Below are 26,562 nucleotides of genomic sequence, written 5' to 3'. Positions count from 1 at the left end.
TGGCGTAGGCCAGCAGTTGCAGCTCTGATTCAACCCCTAGCCTGGGAACTTCCATATGCTGCAGGTGTGGCCCTTACAAAGACAAAAAAAAAAAAAAAAATGTAAAGAAAGAACCTGTTGGACTTCCCATTGTGGCTCAGCATTAACGAACCTGACTAATGTCCATGAGGACTCATGTTTGACCCCTGGCCTCACTGAATTGGTTAAAATATCTCTCCTTATCATGAGAAGTAGATCGCAGGCAAGGCTTGGATCTGGCATTGCTGTGGCTGTGGTGTAGGCTGGAAGCTACAGCTCTGTTTGGACCCCTGGCCTGGGAACCTCCACATGCTGCAGGTGCAGCCCTAGAACCTGCAACCTCATGGTTCCTAGTCGGATTCATTAACCACTGCGCTACAACGGAAACTCCAGAACATGTTTTCTCTTGAATTCTTACCTATGGACATTTCCCTGGGCTCTTCGGGAATAAGATGCTTGAATGCATATTCTGTGAGGGTGGCTCAAAAAAGATAAAGAAGAAAAGAAAAGAATAGAAAAGAGAAAAGAAAAGGAATAAGATGCTTTCTTTCTGTATTCTGCACACCTGCAGACTGTGGCAAGAATTCCTATCAAGAGAATGAGTTGACAAGCGAAGGTCACAGAATTAACCAGAATATTACTTTCCGAGTGCTGGCTTTCTTTCATCTGAATATTGATTTCATCTATTCTTTTTATTTTATTTTATTTTATTTTTGTCTTGTCTTTTGTCTTTTTAGGGTTGTACCTGAGGCATATGGAGGTTCCCAGGGGTTCAATTGGAGCTGTAGCCGCCCACCTACACAACAGCCACAGGAACACCAGGTCCGAGCTGTGTCTGCGACCTACACCACAGCTCACAGCAACGCCAGATCCTTAACCCACAGAGCAAGGCCAGGGATCGAACCTGCAACCTCATGATTCCTAGTTGGATTCGTTTCTGCTGCGCCACGATGGGAACTCCTTCATCCATTCCTTTTAAAAACGAGTTTGTTTGGAATGGCTTTTCACAACTGTCAATTTCCACACCCACTTTAGGAACACATGAATCTGTTTAAACACAGTTTCTTTGAGAGAAGGCAAGTTTGCAAGTGGACAAAATGTCTTGATGATTTTTCTCAGTCACATGTATTTATGATCCTCCAGCCATCTTTTTTTTTTTTAATTTTTTTTTCTTTTTAGGGCCTCACCTGTGGCATATGGAAGTTCCTGGGCTAGGGGTCGAATCAGAGCTGCAGCTGCTGGGCCTGCACCACAGCCACAGCCATGCCAGATTCGAGCCTCATCTGCAACCTACACTGCAGCTCATGGCAACACCAGATCCTTAACCGACCGAGCGAGGTCAGGAATCAAACCTGCAACGTCATGGTCACTAGTCAGATTCGTTTCCGCTGAGCCACAATGGGAACTCCACCAGTCAAGTTCTTAACCTACTGAGCCACAACAAAAACTCCTCTGCCCTTTTTTTTTTTTTTTTTTTAGCTTTTCAGGTCTGCACCCATGGCATATGGAAGTTCCCAGGCTAGGGGTCGAATTGGACCTGCAGCTGCCAGCCTATGCCACAACCACAGCAACTCAGGATCCGAGCTACATCTTTGACCTACACCACAGCTCATGGCAACACCGGATCCTCAACCCACTGAGTGAGGCCAGGGATCGAACCCGCATCCTCATGCATCCTAATCAGGTTTGTTAACCACTGAGCCACAAGGGGACTCCATGTCCATCTTTTTAACAGGCTGCATTCTTACTGTTTAAAGGTCTGCTCACAAAGGACAGTCCTCAGGAGTTTTGTTATTTGCCTCAATTTCCTATTGGAGGATTTGACTTGTCTACCTGGAAGGACAGAGATGGAAATCCAGTGGCCACTATGCAAATAGCCACCAGATGTCCCAAAGCAGATAGGGGTACTGCCATCTTCAGAGCAGAAAAATGGTAGAAAGTGCTGTCAGGGCATAAAAAGTCTGGTTGATGGCACATGTCCCCCAAACAACTTGTTTAAAGGACCTCCCCAACAGGATCGACATATAAACCAAACAAGCCTATCCAAAAAAGAACCCCTGAAATCTAAATTATCTACCTCAAACACAAGCCTAGTAGACATCGAATCTTGTTCTTTGTACATGCAAATCTCTATAGGATGGCGCAGAGAAAATGTTCTCCTCCAGGTCATTGTTCCTTCAATTCAAGAGTCATTACAGAGCTCAACAGCTATAATGCATTGAGACCCCAAGGCAAAATATCTCAAGCTGAATTCGTCCTCTTCCCCTCTCCCCCGCGCCTCAAACTTCCTTAGACAAATCTACTTCCCTGACTCACAGGAGGAAAGAAGATGGCAAATATGAATTGGAGCAGAAGGAATTCCAGCAGGCTTTGTGCCTCTCCCCTTTTATTTTGTCTCTTTAGGGCCGCAGCCCTGGCATATGGAGGTTCCCGGCTATGGGCTGAATCAGAGCTGTAGCTGTTGGCCTATGCCCCAGCCACAGCAATGCCAGATCCTCAACCCACTGAGTGAGGCCAGGGATGGAGCCCAAGTTCCCATGGATGTTGGTCGGGTTCATTACCCCTGAGCCATGACGGGAACTCCTCTCTGTGGGTCATTTTTGTTTGTTTGTTTGTTTCGCTTTTTAGGGCCACACTCCTGGCATATGGCGGTTCCCAGGCTAGGGGTCCAATTGGAGCTACAGCTGCTGGCCTATGCCACAGCCACAGCAATGTGGGATCCGAGCCACGTCTGTGACCTACACCACAGCTCATGGCAACACCAGATCCTTAACCCCACTGAGAAAGGCCAGGGATGGAACATTTATCCTCATGGATGCTAGTTAGATTCTTTAACCACTGAGCCATGACGGGAACTCTGAGCCCTTTTTTTTTTTTTTTTTAATGATTTCTATTTTTTCCATGATGGTTCACAGTGCTCTGTTAGTTTTCCACTATACAGCGAAGTAACCTCTCCACACACACATATATATATATACATTCCTTTTCTCACGCCAACCTCCATTTTTAAGTTCTGCCACTGTCCACAGAAAAAGGGAGAGGAAAGGCAAGGGCACAAAGACTTTTTTTTTCCAGATAATAGCGGTGCAAGGTAACACATGCTCTAGCAGGGTCATGGGGGTTCTGGTTTGACCCCTGACCTGGGAACTTTTGCATGCAGGCACAGCTAAAAAAAAAAAAGCATAATGGTAGTTCAGCTGAGATAAAAAAGGTAGTGAAATGAAACAGATGATTGATGGGCCCCAAAAGAATATTTGGGATCTATTTTGTTTGTTCCTTCAACAAATATTTAAGAGTACACTTCTCAGAGTGCCTGATGTGGCTCAGTGGGGTTAAGAACTTGACATAGTATCCATGAGGATGCAGGTTCAATCCCATGGCAGCGCCAGATCCTTAACGCACTGAGGGGATTGAACCCAAGATCTCATGGTTTCTAGTCGGATTTGCTTCCGCTGTGCCACAATGGGAACTCCCCATTTCTCACTTCTAAATGAAACAAGCATACCCTTGCTTTATCCTGCATCTTTCCCCTGGGGCCCTCACAAACCTGCCTTCACAGTCAAGTCTGTAAAATATCTCCTGCTGCCTTTCTTCCTTGAGTGCACATCAGTTTGACCTCTGCCCTCTGCACTTCAGCCAATGCTGCTCCTACTGAGGCAGCAGTAGCTGTCAGTACTTCCAAATCTTTCTTTCTTTTTCTTTCTTTTTTTTTTTTGCTTTTCAGGGCCACATCTGTGGCACGTGGAGGTTCCCAGGCTGGGGATCTAATTGGAGCTGGAGCTACAGCTGCTGGCCACAGACACAGCCACGCCAGATCCGAGCCGCATCTGTGACCTAGACCACAGCTCACGGCAAAGCTGGATCCTTAACCCAGAGCGAGGCCAGGGATTGAACCCAAAACCTCATGGTTCCTAGTTGGATTCATTTACGCTGCACCAGAACGGGAACTCCAATACTTCCCAATCTTTACCTTGCTGACTTCTACCTTCAGCTCCGGAAGAAGCTGACGGGCTTCTCCCACACTGTCTCGGCCTCTGCTCACGCCAATTTCTTGCCCCTCGTGAACCTGAGTCACAGTCTTATTTCCCTCCTGTTTCAGCTCCTTCCACCACCTGTGCACCAGTAACTCCCAGATCTCCACCTCCTCTCAGCCATCTCTCCTGACTCCCCATGTGTTTATCCAACTGCCTCCTTGACATCTTCACTGATTTGCTCAAGGGGCAGCTCCAACTCCACAAGCCCCAGAAGGGCATCATCTTGCCTTGGGCATGTTAATTAACTGAATAGGGCCTTGCTTCCTCAACTAGAAAACAGAGGCATTACTGATGGCAGCGTCAAACGGAAGCCTGTTAAGAGTAAATAACACAGAGTAGCATGCCAGATAGACTCCAGCATGTGGTAAACAGTCTATAAGTGTTCACCACTATTCTGCCTTCAGTCAAACCCAATCCTCCCTAAACCCACCACCCATGCCCTCACCAAGCCAGAGTCTAAACCATCCTCAGTGACACCGCCCTCCTCCTCAACCTCACCGTTGCTCTGTCCTAGCCTGTCCACGCCATTCCTTAAGTATCTGACTTTATCTCACCTCCACTTCATTGCCTTAAGCCCTCAGCATCCCCTGGGCTAGAGCTAATCCTTCCTGGACCCCACGCTAGAAATTCTACCCGTTGCATGACACCACTCTCCACTTACAATTTTGCAAAGGCTCCCCACAGCCTTGGGGACAAAATCCAAACTCCCTGGAAGGGCACAGAGACTCTTCCGGACCTGGTTTCAGTCCTTCTCCTCACTCCCTAAGCTCCAGCTGGTCTTCCCTGGGAAATGACACAGTACTCATCCAGCTCCCGAGGCCAAGGTTATCTTCTCCAACCACTCTTGCTACTTCTTCAAGACATAGCTCGGGTGCTACCTCCTCTGAGAAGCCTTCCTGGACTTCCAGTCAGGTGAGTATCTTCCTTGTTTCCCAGGGTCTCTACCCTAATGTTTACCACGATTTAGTTATTATCGGCTCATTCGCCTGTCCTCCCCAACTAAACTGAGCTGGATCTTTTAATTTCCGTATTCCCAGAACCCAGCACAGTACCCCGCAGACAGGAGGTATTCAAGAGAAGTGAATCAGGGCCGGGTTTCCACCAAAAAGGAAACAACGTGTTTTGGGGAATCGATATATCACGGTTTAGCGAATCCACTCCTCCGGCAGCACATGACTGACTGCACAGGGGTTCCTTTAGGCCTGCGTGGATCTCCAATGCCTGCACGTCCTTCTTGGAGCTTACTCAGAATTAACCCACACAATTAGGGCTGACACGGGGCTGCATCGGTAGAGGTTGCACGGGGGCTTGCAAAGTGCACGCCCGACGGGCTGAAGTCAAATCCCGAGCCCTTTGTTCCAGGCTACGAAGATCAAGCAGCACTGAACCCGCCAGCCCCGCCAGCCCCGGCCGGGTGCAGGGCCTGCCTGGGTAGAATGGCACACAAAAACGACCCTGCGAGCGCCGCGTAGGGTAGGGACGAGCGCCTGCGCGGGCACTGCCCGAGCCAACCTCCAGCGCTGGGATCCCGCGCTCTTCGGCGCCTCTCGCGGGGAACCCAGCCTCTGGGCCAGGCAGTCTCCCCGGCCCGCGGCCGCAGCGGGCGGGAAAGAGCTCGGCGTACCGTCGTCACGAGCCACCAGCTAAGCGGGCGGCGCGCGCGCGCGCCGGTCGGGGCGGGGCGGGGCGGGGCCAGCGCGGGAGGGGCGGGGCGGGGAGGGGCGGGGGCCGGGCACAGGAAGCGCTGGGAGGCCCGAGCTGTCCCAGGGTGCCCCGCGCGGCGTGGACTCGGGCCGCTGCCGCCATCCCGCTGGCGAGAGGGAGAGAGAGGCCCGCCCGCTTGCCGGTCGGGCCAGTGTGGGCTAGTGCGTGAGGGCGCGGGGGGCCGTGTCAGCGAGACGCAGAGCGCAGCCGCCACCACCAAACGGACATGTTGGAGCCCAGCGCCGCCGCCGCCGCCGCCTCTTTTGCCTCATCCTCGGAACGGGACTGAGAGGGGGCCCGCCACCCCTCCGCCTCTGCCTCGGCCGTCCGCCCCGCCGCCTCGGCCGCAGCCTCTTCCTGCCCGGCCTCCGGCCCCGCCGCTCATCGCCTCCTCCGGCCCCTCAGGCCCGGCCGGTTCCCCTGCCCCGCTCCGCCGCGGCGCGAGGTCTATGTGACCGGCGGGCCCGGAGCAGCCGCCGCCGCAGCGCGAACATGGACGCCGTCAACGCCTTCAACCAGGAGGTGAGGGGTTCTCGGGACACTGGGGTGCCGGGCCTGCCGCCGGAGTCGGGGCGTCGCTTCTCCCGCCGCCGGAGGTTTAAAGCTTAGGTCGGGGTGGGGACGCTTCCTGCCCCGGTTCCGGGGCGGCGGGGCCTGCGCGGAGCGGCCTGTGGCCCCGGGGAGGTCGCGGCGGCCGCGGGAGCCGACCCCACACCCCTCCCCCACCGCTCACCCCCGGGCGGCGACCTCGGGCTGCCCCTCTCGCCCCCTTCCGGCCTCCTCCGGCCCGCGTCGGCGCTGGTGTCTCTAACTTCGCCCCTTTTCAGGTCCCGGCGCTCTCGCTTTCTGCTCCCAGCCCCGTTATTGGCTTCCCTGTGCCGGGAGCCCGCAAGGGGCTAAGAAAGAAGCGCGGGCGGGCGTGGGGGGTGGGGGAGCGGGAGCATCTGCCGGTCGCGGGGCTGGCAGACCGGCGGCCTCGGCTCTCCTGTTGCTCAGGCCGCGGCGCGACGGCGGCTGGACTCTGATCCCAGGTCGGGGAGGAGTTGGAGAGGGTGTTCATCCCCCTCCCCCGGGATTCCTGCACTTGGGAAGTGGGGTTAATAAACTAGGAGGCGGCACCATACCGAGTCGCTAACCCAACCATCTTACGGGCTCTGGGGCCCCAACGTGACACCCAAAAAGTTGAATGGGAGAGGCAAGTATTTGCTCGGCGTTAGTCCGCTAGAAAGCCGGCTTTGGCCTCCTGTCCCCCACCCTCACACCCTTAATCCTCGGCTCCCTTCTTTGAGAACATTTACATGTGAAAACCTCCCAAAACCGGGAACAAAGCTGCCTGCCGCCCTGAAGCTCTGTGGTTTTATCTCAAATCTTTCCAGGTGCTGTTTTTGAATGTAGAGTCCACACTTTCTCTCTTTTAGGAGCGATTTGCGGAGAGGGGTCTTGACCACTGATGATTTAAAATGTAGTTACAAAGTGGAAACAATTGTCATGTGTTGAGTTGGATTATCTTTCTTTTCCAAATACTAAAGATAAACCCAACATTGAAAAATTCAAGATGTGGTAGTGCTAGGTGTCTTGGGCCGGCGTGAAGAACTTGCTGCATTCACAGTGAGATTTTTGTAGTTACACTTGTAGTAGAATTAGGGTGCAATAGCTTTGAATTTGTAGTGCCATAATACCGTACCCTCCAGTAACACTGCAGTTAGGGCCGTTTATTGCCTTATTAGTTATCCTAGAAATGATTTGTCTTGCACTTAAGGGTACATAAAATGCCTTAACTGCAGAAGTTGGACAGAATCTTGCAAGTTCAGTAGTGATTATTTTCAAAATGACGAAATAAAATTTTCTGATTTTTGATGTCTAGATAATTTCATGCCCCAAAGACTTCAGGGTTGGAAGTTGACTTTGTTTCCTAAAGGCAGAATACACTGGAATGTTAGCTCCATGAGGGCAGGAAGTTTCTGTTCTTTGCGCCCCCACCCCCACCCCCCCGCATGGCTTGGCAAATACTTGTTGAATGAATGAGAATTTATACAAACGGTAGAATTTTTAGAAGAGAAGTATATTTCTTTCTCAAGATAAAGACTTTGTGAATATTTTAATGGAAACTTTTTTAATGGAAAGGATTAAATACCGGATTTTTACTGTATTTTTAAAATCAGAAGTATTTAATTCTGATTTAGGCATTATGGAAGTTGACATTAACTACATTCAAGTGTTTTATGTTAATTCTGGGAGAATGTGATCAGTAGTAATTTTTACTTTGAAAAAACAAAACTAGGTATGATATTGATGCCCTGAAAAAGGAAAATGATGTTTTAACCTTTTAACATGTACAAAGTGAGAATTTTCTTTTCTTTTCTTTTTTGTCTTTTTTCTATTTCTTTGGGCCGCTCCCACGGCATATGGAGGTTCCCAGGCTAGAGGTCGAATCGGAGCTGTAGCTCCCGGCCTATGCCAGAGCCACAGCAACGCAGGATCTGAGCCACGTCTGCAACCTACACCACAGCTCACGCCAACTCCGGATCGTTAGCCCACTGAGCAAGGGCAGGGACCGAACCCGCAACCTCATGGTTCCTAGTCGCATTCGTTAACCACTGCGCCACGACGGGAACTCCCAAAGTGAGAATTTTCTTACTATTGATTATTTTCCTCTTTAAATAATTTGCATTGCCATCCGTAGTCTTTATCAACTTCACATTGCATTATGTTAGATGTATGTTACCAATTCCGACTCTCTTCTGCCAAACTTTTCTTTGGAAAAAACTTTTTTTCTGGAGAAATTAGTGACTTCAAAATCCATCTCCTTGTGCCTGATTGTACCGCTTCTCAGTTAATTCTCTCTGTTCATGAAATGTTACTGATTAGTTCCCTGTAAACTTAAATCTCCCAAATCTTACCTTCATTTTACGGACTTCTGAGTGCCTCCTCAGTTGCAAAGCTGTGTCCTGGTTACCTGGCAGTGGCACTGCTGCTGAGTATCTCTATCTGCTAGCACCCTAAACTAATGGACGATAGAAAACTTTGGAAAGCATCTTTAATATGTGATAGAACAGCTTCCTTTGGGGTCCTCATATAGGGTGGCCACGGAGGTGGTGGGAGGATCACTTGAGAGAAAGAGATGATTTATTTCCAAAGATGTAGGAAAAATGATTCACGGGGAGCAGTGATGAGAAATGAGCAGTAGTTTGATCCTGGAGGCTGCTGGAGAGTAAGGATGGTTAAACTAGTTGGGAGCCTGATAAGTTTCATGTCTGTCTAATGTGCTTGGTTGCTGCCCTTTTTGGGGGGGGGGGGGGCTGAGGGTAAATTGAAGGTTTTAAGTAGTGGAGTGACATGATCAAAATGCTGCCTGATTTATAGTATGTACTGTAGAAGGCAGAGATTTGGAGAAATTTGGCGGGTTGGGGGCTGGCTGAGGTAGGAAAAACAAGTAGAATCTGAACTTGGCATGTCTATAGAGGGAATAGAGAGGAGAAGGATATGGACCAGAAGAATCCGTAGACTAGACGTCTGGTAGGTTTATAAGCACCTTTTGCCCCCACATTCTAAGCACTAGAAGAGTGGTGATGCCGTTAGCACGTCAAGCAGTCATCAAGAGTATATTTGGTAGAGGCAGAAATATGTTTGATTTTGAGCAGTTTGAGAACAGTTGTGTGGAAATTTTTGGCAGGCAGGCAGTTGGTAATGTAGAACTCAAAGTTGGAAGCAACCAAGAGATATAGCAGGAGATATTCAGATGTACCCTAGGGAAAATTGAAAGGAGAGAAAAGGAATTAATATTTAATAAGCATCTATAACATGTCAGGTATTTTATTTATACATATCTAAGTTAATACTTCCACAGTCTTGCATAGACATCCATTTATAGATGAGGAAACTGATTGAAAAGAAGTTAAATAATTCACCCAAGGGCATACTACTAGCTAATGGTAGAGCTGAGATTTGAATGCAGAAGTCCCATCTTAATTGCTGCCTGAAGGCAGTATTTTGTATAATACTAGAAGAGTGGTCACAGGGTAAGACTTAAGGAAAAGGTCACTGAATTTTTTGAGGGTAATGGGATCTGTAATTTAGGGTTGAATGGTGATGTGGGAGATAAGGAAATAAGAGATAGCAAATGTAAAGTAGTCTTTTTTTGGAAGTTTGGTTGTCACGTGTTCGAGGGAAAAGTTGCTTCAAGGATGAAGGGAAGGAAGAGCAATTAACAGTGTACTAGGTACTTGTGCCAGGGGTTTGGTATGTTTATACAGTGTATGTACAAGGTCTTCATTAAGTCATGGTCAAGCCCTGGTCTTTATTAGGTGGGCATAGAAGCTAGAGCATGTTGAGGGAGGGGATGTGCAAAAAACGCATAGTTTAAAGCAACTAATGGTGTTGGTCAACTTAGAGCAAAAGTATGCATGAGAGGAAAGGATCAGATTGAAGCACAGGTAAAAGAGGTCATTACATGTCTGATACAAAAAGGAAGATGAAAAAGTTAAGGTAATTAAGGACATTTTGACAGGACTTTTATGGCAAGACACTGTTAAGTGTTATAAAAGATGGAAAGATAAGTGAAAAAACGCAATTGTGTTCTACTATGTTTATATACTCCTTAATGTGAAGAGTTTAATCAGGTTTCTCTAAATCAAAAAGTTATCTCTTCTCACTTTTTCGGTAGCATCAGTGATTTTAAGACATTTAATTAAAGTACTCAAAAAAGTGTAGAGAATATAACAAGAATTGGTGTTTAAAATTTAAAAATAAAATATGATAAAGCCTTTCTTTCCTCCCATCCCCAATCCCATTCCCACCCTTCCACCCCTCCCCCCACCCCCGTCAGAAGCAATCAAGTAATGAATTTAGTAGCAGTCTTTGTGGTTCATAAATAATATATATAATATTCTGTGTTTCAATTGGCATGAGTGATGTATATGGTATCTGTTCTGAAAAATGGCTTGGTTTTTTGTTTTTTTGCTTAAACATTATTAATACTGTGTATTAAGATTTAGTTCTTTCTAACTGCTCTGTAGTAGGCTGTCATTTGAATAAACCATATTTTATTTTATCTGGTTCCCCAGTGGATGAACATTTGTTTCTCATTTGTTACTGACAAATACTGCAATGAACTTTCTCAAACATGTCTCTTTGTGTAAGAGTTTCTCTGGGACAGCTGTTCTCAAACTTGGGACTTTGACGCCTTTAAATTCTTAAAAGTTAAGGACCACAGAGAGCTTTTTCATTTGGGTTGTACTTCGATTTTTACTATATCAGAAATTTAAACCGAGAAACACATTTATTAAAAATAACAAATCCATTACAAGTTAACAAAAATAACATTTTTAATGAAAAGCAACATTTCCAAAACAAAACAATTGGTGAGAAGAGTGACATGGTTTTATATTTTTGCAAACCTCATTTAAGCTTTTTAGTAAAACCTGGTTTCTTAATAGCTACTTCTTTTCTCAGTCCTGCAGTTTTGCACATCAGGTAGCCTCTAGAAAACTTTGCTGTATACGTGTGAGAAAATGAATGAAAAGGGCAAGACATGTTTTGGTATTAATATGCAAACAGTTTTTACCTCACAGACCACTGAAAGGAACTCAACCTCCCTCTCCCCCCATCCTGGAATTGAGAACTAACTACAGCATTGAGGTGTGGTATGCATATAATGCTACTTGGAAGTGCAGGAAGATGATGATTACTTTTATGTTTTATTTTTTAAATCAGACAGAAATTAAGCTTTATGAGTGCTTGGAATGTATGAATTGGTATTGCTCCCCTTAACCACTTGGGCTGTTGGTCTTGACCTCTGTTATCCTGAAGGAAGAATTGAGTGCTGTATCTCACTGGGGAGTTTGCTACCCTTCCTATTCCCACTGGGAAATCCTGCTGTAGGGACTGTTGTGTATTTTACTTATTGGTTGATGGGCATGATAGTCTTTCTAGAATTTAGATCATACGATGAGGGTGCTGTAAGTATTTTTTTTAACCTATAATGTTAATTTATTTTTGATCATTTCTTTTTTTGAGAGATCCTTCTAAACAAGTGAACAAAGAGTTGAAACAAGGTTCTTACTGTGTGTAAGAGATGAAGCGGACCAGGGCAGTAGTTGAAGTGAAATTAGAGATTTCACTTGACCAACTGGAATATTAAAAGTTAATTATAGTTTTATTCTTCTCTTTCTTGACTCTCAGAAAATTGCTTGTCTCTTACAATAGTAGAGCTCTTTAAAGCTTTCCCTGGCAGGATTTATCATTGATGTTCTTATTGAAAATATCCCTATCCCTGGTCTATGAATTTGATTAGTATTTTGTTTCAAAAGAAAATTACATGGACCTATGATAAGGAACTGATTCAAAGAAAAATTGGAATAATGGGAACGTTGGCTTGTAAATCTTGTGAAACAGTTCAGGACATAAAAGCACCAATTAAAAGTTGGCAAAATGGTAATTGGTTTTTGTATGTGTGTTTTTTTGTTGGGAGTGGGGTTTTTGGTTTTTTTTACCAGGTACAAATTGTAGGTTGCTCTCCTGCCATGGAGCCCAAGTGGATATAATTTACTTAAGCATTACAGAAAATTTCTTTTTTTTTAAGTATAATTGATTTACAGTATTGTGTTTTAGGTGTACAGCATAGTGATTTGGGGTTTTTTGCAGATTCTATTCCAGCAATTTTAAGTATAATTCTCTGTGCTATGCAGTAAGTCCTTGATGCTTATCTATTTTATGTATAGTAGTTTGTTAATCCCATATTCATCAATAGTTTCTTCCCTACTACCTCTCCTTTTTGGTAACTGTTAAGTTTGTTTGCTATGTCTGTAAGTCTTTGGTTTATATATAGATTCATTTGTATTATTTTTTAGACTTCATATATGTGATATATATTATTTGCCTTTCTCTGACTTACTTCACTAAATATTCTCTAAGTTCATCTCTGTTGCTGCAGATGGCAATATTTTAATTTTTATGGCTGAGTAATCTATATACATACATCTTTTTAAGACAGTCATCTGTTGATGGGTACTTGGGTTGCTTTCATGTCTTGGCTATTGTAAGTAGTGTTGCTGTGGAACAATAAGGTGCATGTATCTTTTCGAATTAGAAGTTTTCCTTTTTTCCAGATATATACCCAGTAATGGAATTGGCTGGATCATATGGTAGTTCTATTTTAGTTTTTTTAAGGAACCTTCATACTGTTTTCCATAGTAGCTACACCAGTTAACATTCCCACCAGCAGTTCATGCAAGTGTTCCCTTTTCTGCACACCTCTCCAGCATTTATTATTTATAGGCTTTTTGTTTGTTTTTGGTTTCTGGTGTGGGGTTTTTTTTTTTTTTTTTTGGCGTCTACAGCTGCAAGTGAGACATGTGGAAGTTCCCAGGCTAGGGGTTGAATCAGCTGTAGCTGCCGACCTACACCATAGCCGCAGCAACTCAGGATCCCAGCCTCCTCTGTGACCTACACCTCAGCTTGAGGCAACAGAGATCCTTAACCCACTGAGCAAGGCCAGGTGTGGAACCTTCGTCTTCATGGATACTATCAGGTTGGTCACAGCTGAGCCACGACGCAACTCCTATTTATTTGTTTTTTGTTTTGGCAGTGCCCATGGCATGTGGAAGTTCTTGGCATGCTGAAGTTGCCCAGGCCATAGCAGTGACAACACCAAGTTCTTAACCCCTACGCTACCAGGAAACTCCATTATTCTTTATAGACTTCTTGATGATGGTCATTCTGACCCATGTGAAGTGATACCTCATTATAGTCTTGATTTACATTTCTCTAGTAATTAGCCGTGTTGTATTTTCATATGCCTTTTAGCCATCTGTACATCTTCTTTAGGAAAATGTCTCTGAGTCTTCTGCCCATTTTTTTTTTTTTGGTTGGATTTGTTTTTCGGTCTTGAATTGTATGACAGGTAACTTTTCTATATATAGCTGCATGAATTTAAAACTCCTTTCAGGGAGCTCCCTTTGTGGCTCAGCGGTAACGAACCCAACTAATATCCATGAGGACACAGGTTCGATCCCTGGCCCTGCTCACTGTGTTAAGGATCCAACGTTGCTGCGGCCGTGGCATAGACCTGCAGCTGCAGCTACAGTTGGACCCCTAGCCTGGGAACTTCCATATGCCGAGGCTGTGGCCCTGAAAAGACAAAACAAACTCATTTTTGGAGTTCCCTGGTGGCTCAGAGAGTTAAGGATCCAGCGTTGTCACTGCTGTTGTTCAGGTTCAGTCCCTGACTTGGGAACTTCCACATGCTGTGGGTGTGACACTTCCCCTGACTCCCCACCCCCCAAAAAAACCCTCATTTCAGAAATACCTCGATAACATGATAGGGAAAAAAAAGTTGTTATATAAATGATGAACTTCTTTAGTCTTTAGTGTTAATAATGTTCATTAAGCTCACATGCCAAATCTTTTTTTTTTTTTTTGCTTTTTAGGGCTGCAGCCACAGCATATGGAAGTTCTCAAGCTAGGGTTCGAATTGGAGCTGCAGCTGCAGGCCACAGCCACAGCAGTGCAGGCTCCAAGCCGCATCTGCAACCTGCACTATAGCTCACAGCAATGCCAGATCCCTAACCCACTGAGTGGGGCCAGGGATGGAACTCACATACTAGTCAGGTTTGTTACTGCTGAGCCACAAGGGGAACTCCTGGTTTAGCAATCTTATCATCACCCATAAGTGATCGAAGATCACTCCTCACTAATTCTATTTAACAAAAAGTTATACATGAAGCAGCAGAGACACAAACATTAGGGAAGTTTTAAACATGAGATAACCTTTGGCAGAAATTTAGAAAAAGCTCACTTCACAATAAATTCTTGGAATCCCAGTACTGTCCATGTCTTTTTTCAGCATTGATTCCAGTGACTTTCAAATGTCCTCTTAGTCAAAAAAAAAAAAAAAAAGATATTTCAGGAAAGAAGAATTGCATACAGCTGTCATACTTTAAATGTACTGTTTAAACATAGGAATATATATATAGGAACCACAGAATTGGAGACAAACTGCACCTGAGAAGGGTGCAGGCTATCATCTCTTTGTAGTGTTTCTCCAAGGGAACGAGTGTAGCCAATCTGCGTGTTTTGTGCACTGACCACAGAACTGGAGGGTTTCTTAGCGAACTTGTGCTTAGGATAGATTGCTTATTAAAGGATACATAATAAAAATGTTCAAATTTGGCTTTCCCGTTGTGGCTCATTGGGTTAAGGACCTGGCGTCTCTTGGAGGATTGTGTTTGATCCCTGGCCTTAGTAGGTTAAGATCCAGTGTTGCTCCAAGCTGCTTTTTTAGGTTGCAGATGCAGCTGGGATCCAGATGCATTGTTGCCTCGTCTGTGGTGTAGGACTCAGCTGCTTGACCCCTGCCCCGGGAACTGCTGTATATGCCACAGGTATGGCCTTGAAAAGGGAAAAGTACAAATTTGATTCTTATGTATTCTCATTGGTAACCACATCAATAGTTTAAAACAAGAATCTCAATCAACAATCTCAATTTTAAGGGAAGGAACATTTTATCCCTGATATTTAGAATTGCTAATGTTTGGGGATAATAAAACAATTTTCAAGCAGCTTTATTATTGTATTTGGAGTCCTTACAGAGAAAGTTCACCTACTTTTTGACTGCTGCTTGGTGAACTTCTCCCATTGCCCCACTCTAGATGTGTTACTACTTTGAGAGCAATAACCCTATAGTTTGTAAATCTCCCTCTTCAGTATCTTCTCTATATCTTTATACACTTTATCATGAGTTTTTCATTGTTTCCTCCTTTTGTCAGAGCTTAGTTTTAGCTTATGTAGAATTATAATACCCTGGTAAAGGGAAACTATAATATGGAAATTTATGGTAATATGGCTTTTAAGCCTTTAGGAAGCAGATAAAACTTTAATGGTCATATATTACCTAGTTCATCTCAATTAACAGATACTGAATGATAAATCATTTTAGAAATGACAGCCAAGTTTGGGGTTTAGTTGAAGATATTTCAAGTCATTATGAAGACCTTAATCATTATTTGGTAAATATAAGAGCATATTTTATGAACTTAATGGGTTTTTTGATATTTGAAATATCTATAATGGGCAGATCCATAGAGGTAGAAAGTAGATTATGGTTGGGAGGTGAGGGAGGAGTGGGGAGTGACTGCTAACCGGTATGGAATTTCTTTGGAGTATGATAAAAATATTCTAAAATGAAATAGTGTTGATTATATAACTCTGAATATAGCTAAACACTGAATTGTGCACTTTAAAGAACTGAGTTTCATGGTATATGAATTATATCTCAAAGCTGTTTAAAGAAAAGTCAGATTTTAACACCCTTTTCATTGTTTTCTTGCTTACTTTGATTATCTATCAGGTTGAAGACTTATTAGCTACTGGGTGGCTCTGTAAATTATTTTGTTGATCCTGAATCCTGAGTTTGTTCAAAGGATATCTTTAGTTTAGTTTTTACATGCTATTTTAAGAAGTAATCCAGTGGAGTCAGTTCAAGGGAATGACAGGGAAAGAATCTTGCATTTGCTCATTAAATACCAGCCAGACGCTATCATGTGGGTTAGGTATTTTATATATGTCTTTATGCTCTTTACATTTTAAAGGTAAAGAAGCTGGAGGGGTGGTGTGATTTGTACAAGGTCACACAGTGTAAAAATGGCAGTTCTCAGATTTGACTGAGTACTGTAGGAGGCTAGTTGAGCCCAGTGCATAGCTCCTCATGGGTTCAGGCTGAAGTTTTTTAAGTAGTTGATCTTTGTTTATTGTATTGTTTATAAAGGGAGAGGGTGCCCTAAACAACTTCTGCATATTTGAAGCAAGGTAGCGAGTGCACTCTAATGCATATTTCTGGAAGGATTTGCTGCCCTTTAAGAATGATGGAGGTAGGAGTTCCCGGCGTGTGTCAGCAGAAACAAATCCGACTAGGAACTGTGAGATTGCAGGCTCTATCCCTGACCTTGCTCAGCTCAATGGGTTAAGGATCCTGCATTGCTGTGGTTGTGGCTACGTAGGCCAGCAGCTGTAGCTCTGATTCAGCCCCTAGCCTGGGAACCTCCATAGGTTGCGAGTGCGGCCCTAATAAGCTAAAAAAAAAAAAAAAAAAAAGAAGGATGAAGGTTTGTTAAGTCATTCATAGTAGTACAGTAGGTGCAATCAGTGTTTAAAACTTAAAATATGTTTTTAGATATTTACATTTCATTTACTAATTTATATTCACAATTAAAATTTTAAATCGATGAGGGATTTTATAAGTTTAGTCTTTCAGTTTTAATCCCAAATTTTGTATAGATCTAGTCATTACAACTTTGTCGGGAGAAAAATAGGTATAGATAAAATACATAATGTATGGAATGTTTTTTCTTCTAATCAAATGATTTTGTTGTTGTTGTTGTTGTTGTTGTTGTTGCTATTTCTTGGGCCGCTCCCGCGGCATATGGAGGTTCCCAGGCTAGGGGTTGAATCGGAGCTGTAGCCACCAGCCTACGCCAGAGCCACAGCAACGCGGGATCCGAGCCACGTCTGCGACCCACACCACAGCTCACGGCAACGCTGGATCGTTTACCCACTGAGCAAGGGCAGGGACCGAACCCGCAACCTCATGGTTCCTAGTCGGATTCGTTAACCACTGCGCCACGACGGGAACTCCTAATCAAATGATTTTAATATCCTGGAACCAATTTTTTATTTCTTCAATTGAAGTCTAGGAGAAACTATTTGATTCATAAAAATGTTTTATGGCCAACTTTGGGTGGACACAAAGTTTACTTAACTAGTCACAATAAAAGTGCTTTAGAAACCTGGCATCTGTGTTAGAAAGTAGAGCAATGGCATGGATAAAATATTTGGCATTTCCTAAAATCGCATCCTGGAATATTTCTTGAGTAAATAGAAAGGAATTGATTGCAGTTTGGTGAACCAAAATGGAAGTAAGGAATAGAAAATTATCTATTGTAGAGAGTTCCCGTTAAGAACCCAACTGGTACCCATGAGGGTGTGGGATCCATCCCTGGCCTCATTCAGTGGGTTAAGGATCCGGCGTTGCCATGAGCTGTGGTGTAGGTTTCAGACAGCTCAGACCTGGCATTGCTGTGGGTCTGGCCATCAGCTAGAGTTGTGATTTCTACCCCTAGTCTGGATCGAGGAGGTGACCCTAAAAAGAAAAAAAAAATTTAAAAAAAAGAAAGATGACCTGTTGTAGTAAGTGGACATGAACAGGTTAAATGTCCTGATGAGGGGGAGGTGGTCTTTGTTCTAAAGTAAAAAGTTTGAGTGAAGGGTAGACCCTTGGAACTTAAAGGAGTTACTCTTAGATGAAGAATAAGTTAGGATTGGAGTTCACACTGTGGCACGGTGGGTTAAGGATCTGGTATTGCCACAGCTAAGTCGCAGGTGAAGCTTGGGTTTGATCCCTGGTCCAGGTACTTCCATATGCTGCGAGTGTGGCCGAAAAAGAAAAAAGAAAGAATAAATTAGGGCGTACTTTATAGAGTGAGTTGTTAGATATTAACTATTTAGAAAATTAGTTCTGCCAGCAGCAAATGGTAATGGAATTGAGGTTGATGATATAATTAAAAAGTGGGAAATAATGCAGGTGAAGTTTAAGCTACTGTTTGAGATATTACTATATTCTGTTTTCTTAATGCACATAGAAACATAGTTAACCTAAAAGTGGTTTGATACTTAATATTAACAGCAGTTTGCACTGTGTGTAATTTTGTAAAGCATTTCTCTAAATTCTGGAGCTAGGAGTAAAGTAAATTTGCATTATGTATATTTTGTAAAGCATTTCTAAGTTCTAGGACTGGGAGAAAAACTGACAAGTTTGTGGGGGAAATGTAGAAAGGTAAAGAAATGTAGGAAGAAATGAAATTTTTAAATCAAGAGTATTATGTGCAGCTTTGTTGTTTGTAAAAATATCTGGTTTGAAATCCTTAGAAATCTGGAAAGTGAATTTTATGGAGAAATAAATGGAACTATTTCGTAGTGTTTACGTCAAACTAAAAACCCTGCTGTATAAGAGCAGACACTGTAGTTTTTTTTCCTGCCTCTATTTTAAAGAGCCATGCAATTTGCTCTGTCTTATAAATATTTTGTATTAATACCAGGCTTGTTTTCTCTCCATGCATTCCTCTAAGCAAGTGGAAAATTGGTTAAACATTTGGGTTTCAAAGAATTTGACTCTTGGAAAGTAAGTAGAATTTACGTGGGAGTTAAATCATGTATAAGTAAGTAAAGGATGCTTTCTTTAATTCACAGATGTCAGAAATATATTTAAGACGGTGATTTCACATAGTTGGATATTATGTGCACAAAGGCTTCAGTTATAAAGATTTAAGAGGGCAAACCTTTTTATTTTTAAGAGCAAAATTTTATATTTTATTTATTTATTTATTTGTCTTTTTGTCTTTTTAGGACCACCCCCGCAGCATGTGGAGGTTCCCAGGCTGGGGTCTAATTGGAGCTATAGCCGCCGGCCTACACCACAGCCACGGCCTACACCACAGCCACGCCAGATCTGAGCCGAGCCTGCGACCTACACCACAGCTAACGGCAACACCACTGAGCGAGGCCAGGGATCAAACCTGCATCCTCATGGATGCTAGTCAGATTCATTTCCACTGAGCCACGACTGGAACTCCTGTGTTTTAGAAATTTTATATATGGTTACCGGATCTTTTTAATAACATGCATTGTTTTCTTTTCTTTTTTTTTTGGTCTTTTGAGGGCCGAACCCGTGGCATATGGAGATTCCCAGGCTGTCGGTCTAATCAGAGCTAGAGCCACAGCAACACCAGATCTGAGCCACATCTGCGACCTCCACCACAGCTCACAGCAATGCCAGGTCCTTAACCCACTGAATGAGGCCAGGGATTGAACCCGCAACCTCATGGTTCCTAGTCAGATTCGTTTCTGCTGTGCCACGGTGGGAACGCCACATAAATTTTTTTCTAATTTTAAAATGGTCATGTTGGAAGATTTAGAAACATCTAATTTTAGATAAATTTCTAGAAATGGAATTGTTAATGATTTAAAAGATAATGGACTTCTGGAGTTCTCCTTGTGGCTCAGCAGGTTATGAGCCCAACTAGTATCCATGAGAATTCGGGTTTGATCCTCGGCCTTGCTCAATGGGCTAAGGATCCAGTATTGCCGCAAGCTGCAGCGTGGATCGCAAATGCGGCTCAGATCTGGCATTGCTATGGCTGTGGCATAGGCCAGAAGGTGCGGCTTTGATTCACTCCCTGGCCTGGGTACTTCATTTGCCACAGGTGCAGCCCTAAAAAGCAAAGAAATAAAAGATATGGGCTTTTTAAGTTCTCGATATGTAGCTTTCGAGTTCCCTTTGAAGTTAAAACTTGCCCTTTAGTTCTCATCAGCAGAGTGCTTTCTTTGCTTTATGCTAATCTAATCTACACGAATGCCAATTAGATAACTGAAGAGCTGTAGTTTATTGTTTTCATTTGTACCTCTTTTGGGGGGGTACCTTCTGACTACTAGTAAGACTGAACTTTTTTTCCTGTGTTTATTATGTTTATTAATTAGTTTGGGGTTCTCTTTGTTACTCTCCTCTGTACAGTTTTCAGTTTTATTGTGTAGAGATACTATATTTACATGTTATTGATTAATTTGTACACAGTGTTCTGCTTTCAGGTAGAGTGGCATGGTGGTGCTCGGCTTGCAGCTCCTTTCCCCTCCCACACCTCATCTCCGTCTCCCTGTCTTCCCATCACATTAAATTTCCGGTATTAAGAAAGTATTAGCTCAGACAAACCTTTGGTCAAGTGTACATAAAGGCAAGAAATGAAAGGTTAGGTAAGAAGGATTGTAAATTACCCCTTACCTAATTGTTCTAGTGCTGAGTGTTTTATGGAGCTGTCTTCAGACTGTAATTAAATGGACAAAGCATCTTTGCAGAGATGATGATCTTAAAAGATTTTTTCCCCTAATTTTCTTTTGTTAAATTTAATGTGTACTTCTGAAAAGTTGCCAGTAAACACTTAAGTTACGTTGGCTTTAACTCTCCATTTGGTGAGAGCCAGTGTATCAGATTTGTTGAGTTGAATGAAAGAGGAGAGAAGACTAAAATTAAACACTTTGATGTCTCTGTCTCTCATAAGGGAGATTTGAGTATCAGCCTGTCACTCTGAGTCTATGTATTTCCTTTTAGAAGCTGTTCATATTTTTTCTTTAATCTTTGTAATTATTAATAACAAGAGCTTAAGATACTGTGTAATAACGTATATGGGGAAAGAATCTGAAAAAGAACAGATATATATCTGTGTAACTGATTTACTTTGCTGTACATCTGAAACTAACACAACTAACTATACTCCAATAAAATTTACTTTAAAAAAATAACAGGAGCTTAAGGCAGAATTTGTCATCATGAGGTCATAATAGCAAAAGAAGGAATTCTGAATATAATCAATATAATTCATTATAAACTAAGTTTAAGGAAAGTAAATACTTAAAAGTTTAAGGGGAAAAAGTAGGGGAACAGATTCACTAACAGTTTACAAAAGACCAAATTAAACTTTTTTCTTTTGTAAATTAAGCTGTCTTTAGTGACAACTCTAAACCACATATTTCAGAAGGATATTTGTCATGATTTCATCATGAATAAAATAGAAAAATATAGACTGGGTGAGAGAGTATTAAGTGAGTTTTAGCTGATCAGTAGTGCCCAGGGAATATCAGATAAGGTCATCCTACAAGTTCTTGTTCTTTTTAATTTTATTTTAAAAAACCATTGTGTTGAAAGAAGCAGTATAAAGCAGGTTCATGAAATTTACAAGCTGATTGGAATAGCTACTACCTCAAATAGCAGAAAATGATTTCCGTACTACCTAAATAGATTAAAAGGACTTTCAGAAACCAACATAAAGTCAACATGAAAGTCTAGTTTTGATGAAGATTCCAGTGAAAACAATCTGAGAGCTTCCGATTGATTATAAATACAAATTAATGAATTAAGCACGGTTTTTTTTAAAATAATAAATGATCTCTCCTCTGCTCCAGGTTCTGTGTTCTGAGTCCTAGAACCTGTGAATGTTTTCTTGCATGGCAAAAGAGACTTTGCAGATAAGATTAGAGGTCTTGAGTTGGGTTAATTATCCTGCAACAACCAAATGAATGCAGTGTAACCCCAAGGGTCCTTGCATGAGAAAGGCAGGAGTCTGAGAAAGTGATGTGACAGTGGAAGCGGAGATTAGGGAGAAGAAGATGCTGCCAGCTTTGAAGATGGAAGAAGCAGCTGTGAGCCAAAGGAATTTAGGCACCCTGTAGAAGCTGGAAAAGGCAAGAAATAAATTTTGACCTAGAACACCCATAATAAAGGCAGCCCTGCCAACAACTTGATTTCAGACTAGTGAAATTCTGACCTCCAGAAGTGTTTTAAGTTACTGAGTTTTTGATAATATGTTACTTCACGAATAAGAAACTAACGCAAAAGACAGTCCATTGGATTCCATAGGAATGTATCTGGACCCTGTTTATTTGGGGATATCTTACTTGAAATAGCCAGGAAAGTTAGATCTAGTCATTTACCTAATAGTAGAAGATAAGAGAGAGGGAGACATGCTTTAAATATCTTATCAAAAGAAAGATCGCTATTGTTCTGTGCTCCAGAGGCAGAGCTAGAACAGGAGGGGGAAGGTTATCAGAAGGGAGATTTGGGGTCAGTACAAAGAAGAGTGCCCTACCATAGGAGCTGTTTAGTTAAGAGTTACTAAGCCTGTGACTATTATGGAGTCTTCCAGATATGTTGTGAAAACAGTTCTGACCTTGTTATCAGTACTGGATTAGGTACTAAGATACTGTGCAGCATTAAAAATTCTTTGATACTACTACATTTTCAATATAGAAAAGATTTCTCTGAATGCAGCACTTGAATAGCAGATGTAATGCAAAAAGATATTGTGGTAAGCCATAATAAAAAATTAAACTCCAGGTGTGCGTGCCACGATTCCCAGAGCATTTACTGAGCCCTTTATATGTCAGGTACCAGGCTAAGAGATTTATGTATGTTATCTCATTTAATCCTAACAACCTTTTGAGGTGAAGTGAGTACTATTAATCCTTTTTCAGATTTCAAAAATCCTTGAAATTTAGAAAAGGTTAACTAGTCAAAGTTTACACTGTTGGTAAATGGCAGTGTCATTACTTTGACTAACCCCCAAACACTGAATTCTGCAGGTGTCATGGGCCAAATATGCTTGTTCCTTATTTTCCTTTGAAACTATTCTTTGTTGATATAAGGGATCATGATGAGTAATTCTTCAAAATTTTTAGAATACTTTGTATAACAGGCACCCAGTAGGGCATTGTTCATATTTAGACTTTCTAATTGTCATTCAGCTAGTGACAGCAAAAAGACAAACTTTTGTCAACTGTTGCTGGCAAGTATGTTTTTCTTACCGAGGCTTTCTAAGGAGGTTTTGTACCTTTTGGGGCCTATTGCTGCTATTATTCTATAGAAGAGAATTGGATGGTTTCTCTGCTGCTTTTATATGTTTGTTTTCATTGACAGATTACATTGTGAATACAGAGCTGTGATAGCAGGGAGAGTGCTGCACCTATTGATGTTTATCGAGCTGTTGCGGATGATATACCCGTCATTCCATATACACAAACTAATTTGATCTTGCTAGTAAATACCTTTAATTTCTGGTGTTCTTCCTGGTGTTCATTTATGCGGCCCCCTTCTCTGTACCACATTGAAGTTTCTGGTATAGGCTAGTTAATTGTATGTTCCTGGTTCCCTTCTTACTCATCTTCATGGTTTTGATTCTGTGACCTTTCATTTTCTAGCCTGGACCTCTCTTTGTTCAAGATCCGTATTCCAGTCTCTGCTGAATCTCTGCCTAGATATTCAGTAGGCATCCCAAATTAAATTCAGTATGTCTCATCATTATCCGTGAATCAATACATTGTACATATAGACAGGCACAGATATTTTGTCGGTATTCCCCATCGTAGTTAATGGTCTCTGCATTATTTAGTCAGTAAGCGGCATTCTATAATGCGAGTATGCTATTAAAAACAAAATGAGCTTGAAAAACAAAAAATTCTAGTCCAGACCCATTTGCTGGGCATCACCCCAAAACAGATGTATCGCTTTGGGGTAGCATCTCAAAATAGGTGTAACAATCTGTATTAGTTGTTAATATGATTAAATGAAATAATGCACCATCAAACTTAATTCTTCCTTGTACATAGGCACTCAGTGCTGTTTCCTTCCTCTTCTGAGTTATACCTTCTTTCATGGAATAAATGCCCTTCTCTCTCTCTCTCTGTAATGGCTGTGCCTATGGCATATTTAAGTTCCTGGGACAGGAATCTAATCAGACAGAGCTGCAGCTGTGTTGCCAGGCCAGTGCCTCTGGAGCCATCAGAGCCATTGCAGTCAGGTTCTTAACCCAGTGTGCCACAGTGGGAACTCCTCTGTCTCTTAGATGGTAACACTTGAAGACTCTCCTGCTGGTCTGTTGCCTAAATGATGGTTATACTGCTGTATGATATAGCCTGTATTTAAATTTTAAATAAATTATGATTTAAATACAGACTGTGGAGTGTTTCACCAGAAACACTGGTCTGGGAGTTCCCATTGTGTCTCAGTGGAAATGAATCTGACTAGCATCCATGAGGACGTGGGGTCGATCCCTGGCCTCAGTCAGTGGGTTATGGACCCAGTGTTGCTATGGCTGTGGTATAGGTCAAAAGCTGCAGCTCTGATTCGACCTTAGCCTGGGAACCTTCCTATGCCACAGGTAAGGCCCTAACAAGACCAAAAACAAACAAAAAAACGGACACACTGGTTTGTCTTGTGTGCTCAGTTGGCTGTTTTTTAATACAGGAAGTATATAAACTTTTTTGCCTTCCCTTTCTCTTCTTTAGGAAGGAAATAGAACAGTGGTAATAAACAACCGTCTTAATGACTTTTTTAACTTAAGGATTATGAGCTTGGGCAGAATACACCCTTTTATTATAAAATGTATGCTTTATATTTCAGGCAGTTGTTGATATTTTTAAAATTTGTATTGAAGTTGAAATATTTCAGATTGTTTCTTAGTTTCTCATTGGTTTATACAATTTCAAAGAGTATTGTTTTTCATTGAGCATTTTTTCTCAAGGAGAATTTTTATTTTGTTGGTAAATAAAATAATCATGACCGTATTTGTTTAGATTAATCCCTCTTTAAAAACTGAATTTCTGGAGTTCCCGTCGTGGAGCAGCGGAAAACGAATCCGACTAGGAACCTTGAGTTTGAGGGTTCGATCCCTGGCCTCACTCAGTGGGTTAAGGAGCTGGTGCTGCTGTGAGCTGTGCTGTAGACCAGGAGCTGTAGCTCCAATTGAACCCCTAGGCCTGGGAACCTTCATATGCCGTGGGTGCGGCCCTAAAAAGAAAAAAAAAAAACAACTAATTTCTGTGTTAATATCTTTGGGTTTCTCCCACTTTCTGTATCTTAGTATTATTTACAGAAAAATTCTACCTTTCCTCTTCTTTTTTTTTTTTTGTCTTTTTTGCTATTTCTTGGGCCGCTCCTGCGGCATATGGAGGTTCCCAGGCTAGGGGTCTAATCGGAGCTGTGGCCGCCAGCCTACACCAGAGCCACAGCAACACGGGATCCGAGCCGCATCTGCAACCTACACCACAGCTCACGGCAACGCCGGATCGTTAACCCACTGAGCAAGGGCAGGGACCGAACCCGCAACCTCATGGTTCCTAGTCGGATTCGTTAACCACTGCACCACGACGGGAACTCCCCTTTCCTCTTCTTAAACAAGAGTACGTATCTGATTCTTATATTGATTATATTTGGCATTGAATACTTTTTCTAAAATTACTGTTACCATTATTTATAGTCCCATTGTATCTGTAGTTTTGAAAAGCTGTAAAAATTCTCTGTTGCCAGAGAATTTAAGATATGTTACCAGGTAGGCTTGTTTATTCTGGGAAAAGAGGCTTGTGTTCTTTAGGCTAACCATTTAGTAGTGGTCTAGTAAAGGTGGTCTGTGTTCTAGGGATTCCATCATTGAAATAATAAAATTAGGGATTTCCTGTCATGGCTCAGTGAAAACGAATCTGACTAGATTAGCATCCATGGGGATCCAGGTTTGATCCCTGGCCTCGCTCAGTGGGTTAAAGGATCCAGCATTGCTGTGAGCTGTGGTGTAGGTCGCAGATGTGGGTTGGATCCCATGTGGCTGTGGCTGTGTTGTAGGCTGGCAGCTACAGCTCTGATTTGGCCCCTAGCCTGGGAACCTCCATATGCCTCGGTGCAGCCCTAAGAAGGCAAAAAAAAATGTTTTAAAGTAATGGATATATGATACATAAAGTTGGTAATACTCAGGAAGCCATGGAACTTTATTTCAGAATGTATTTTTAGAAGAGTATGTATGTACCTATGATTAAAAGAAGATAAAAACAAGGATTTAAGAAACTAGATATAAGCTTCTTAATTTCAGAAATGTATCATTATAACCCTCTGTGGGCTCTCATTATGTCTTGGTTCAATTTAAACTTCAGGGGGAAGGAGAATCCATGTGTGCTTAAGTCTCATGGGAGACTTATTGTAGTGAGATTTATTAAATATGATGTCATTTTTATTCCTGGCTAAATCAAGAAATTGTGAATTCGGAAGTTCCTGGCATGGTGCAGCAGAAACAAATCCGACTGGGAACCACGAGGTTGCATGTTCAATCTCTGGCCTCACTCAGTGGGTTAAGGAGCTGGCGTTGCTGTGGCTGTGGCCGGCGGCTACAGCTCTGATTAGACCCCTCGCCTGGCAACCTCCATATGCCGCCAGTGCAGCCCTAAA

At 42.6% G+C, this 26,562-nt stretch overlaps 1 protein-coding gene across 1 annotated transcript in view; it reads left to right on the top strand.

Moving 5' to 3' along the window:
* Positions 1 to 5,816: 5,816 nt before the first annotated feature.
* SCAF4 (SR-related CTD associated factor 4) overlaps positions 5,817 to 26,562 on the top strand; it is a 58,828-nt gene continuing 38,082 nt past the window's right edge. The window contains 1 exon segment of the mRNA XM_047795391.1: positions 5,817 to 6,278. Coding sequence (XP_047651347.1) covers positions 6,249 to 6,278 — 30 coding nt within the window. The 5' untranslated portion in view covers positions 5,817 to 6,248.

This window comes from Phacochoerus africanus, chromosome 1 (genome assembly GCF_016906955.1).
Source record: "Phacochoerus africanus isolate WHEZ1 chromosome 1, ROS_Pafr_v1, whole genome shotgun sequence".
Classification (NCBI taxonomy): domain Eukaryota; kingdom Metazoa; phylum Chordata; class Mammalia; order Artiodactyla; family Suidae; genus Phacochoerus; species Phacochoerus africanus.
The sequence above is the reverse complement of the archived record's forward strand: the minus strand, read 5'-3'. Positions and strand labels throughout refer to the sequence as shown.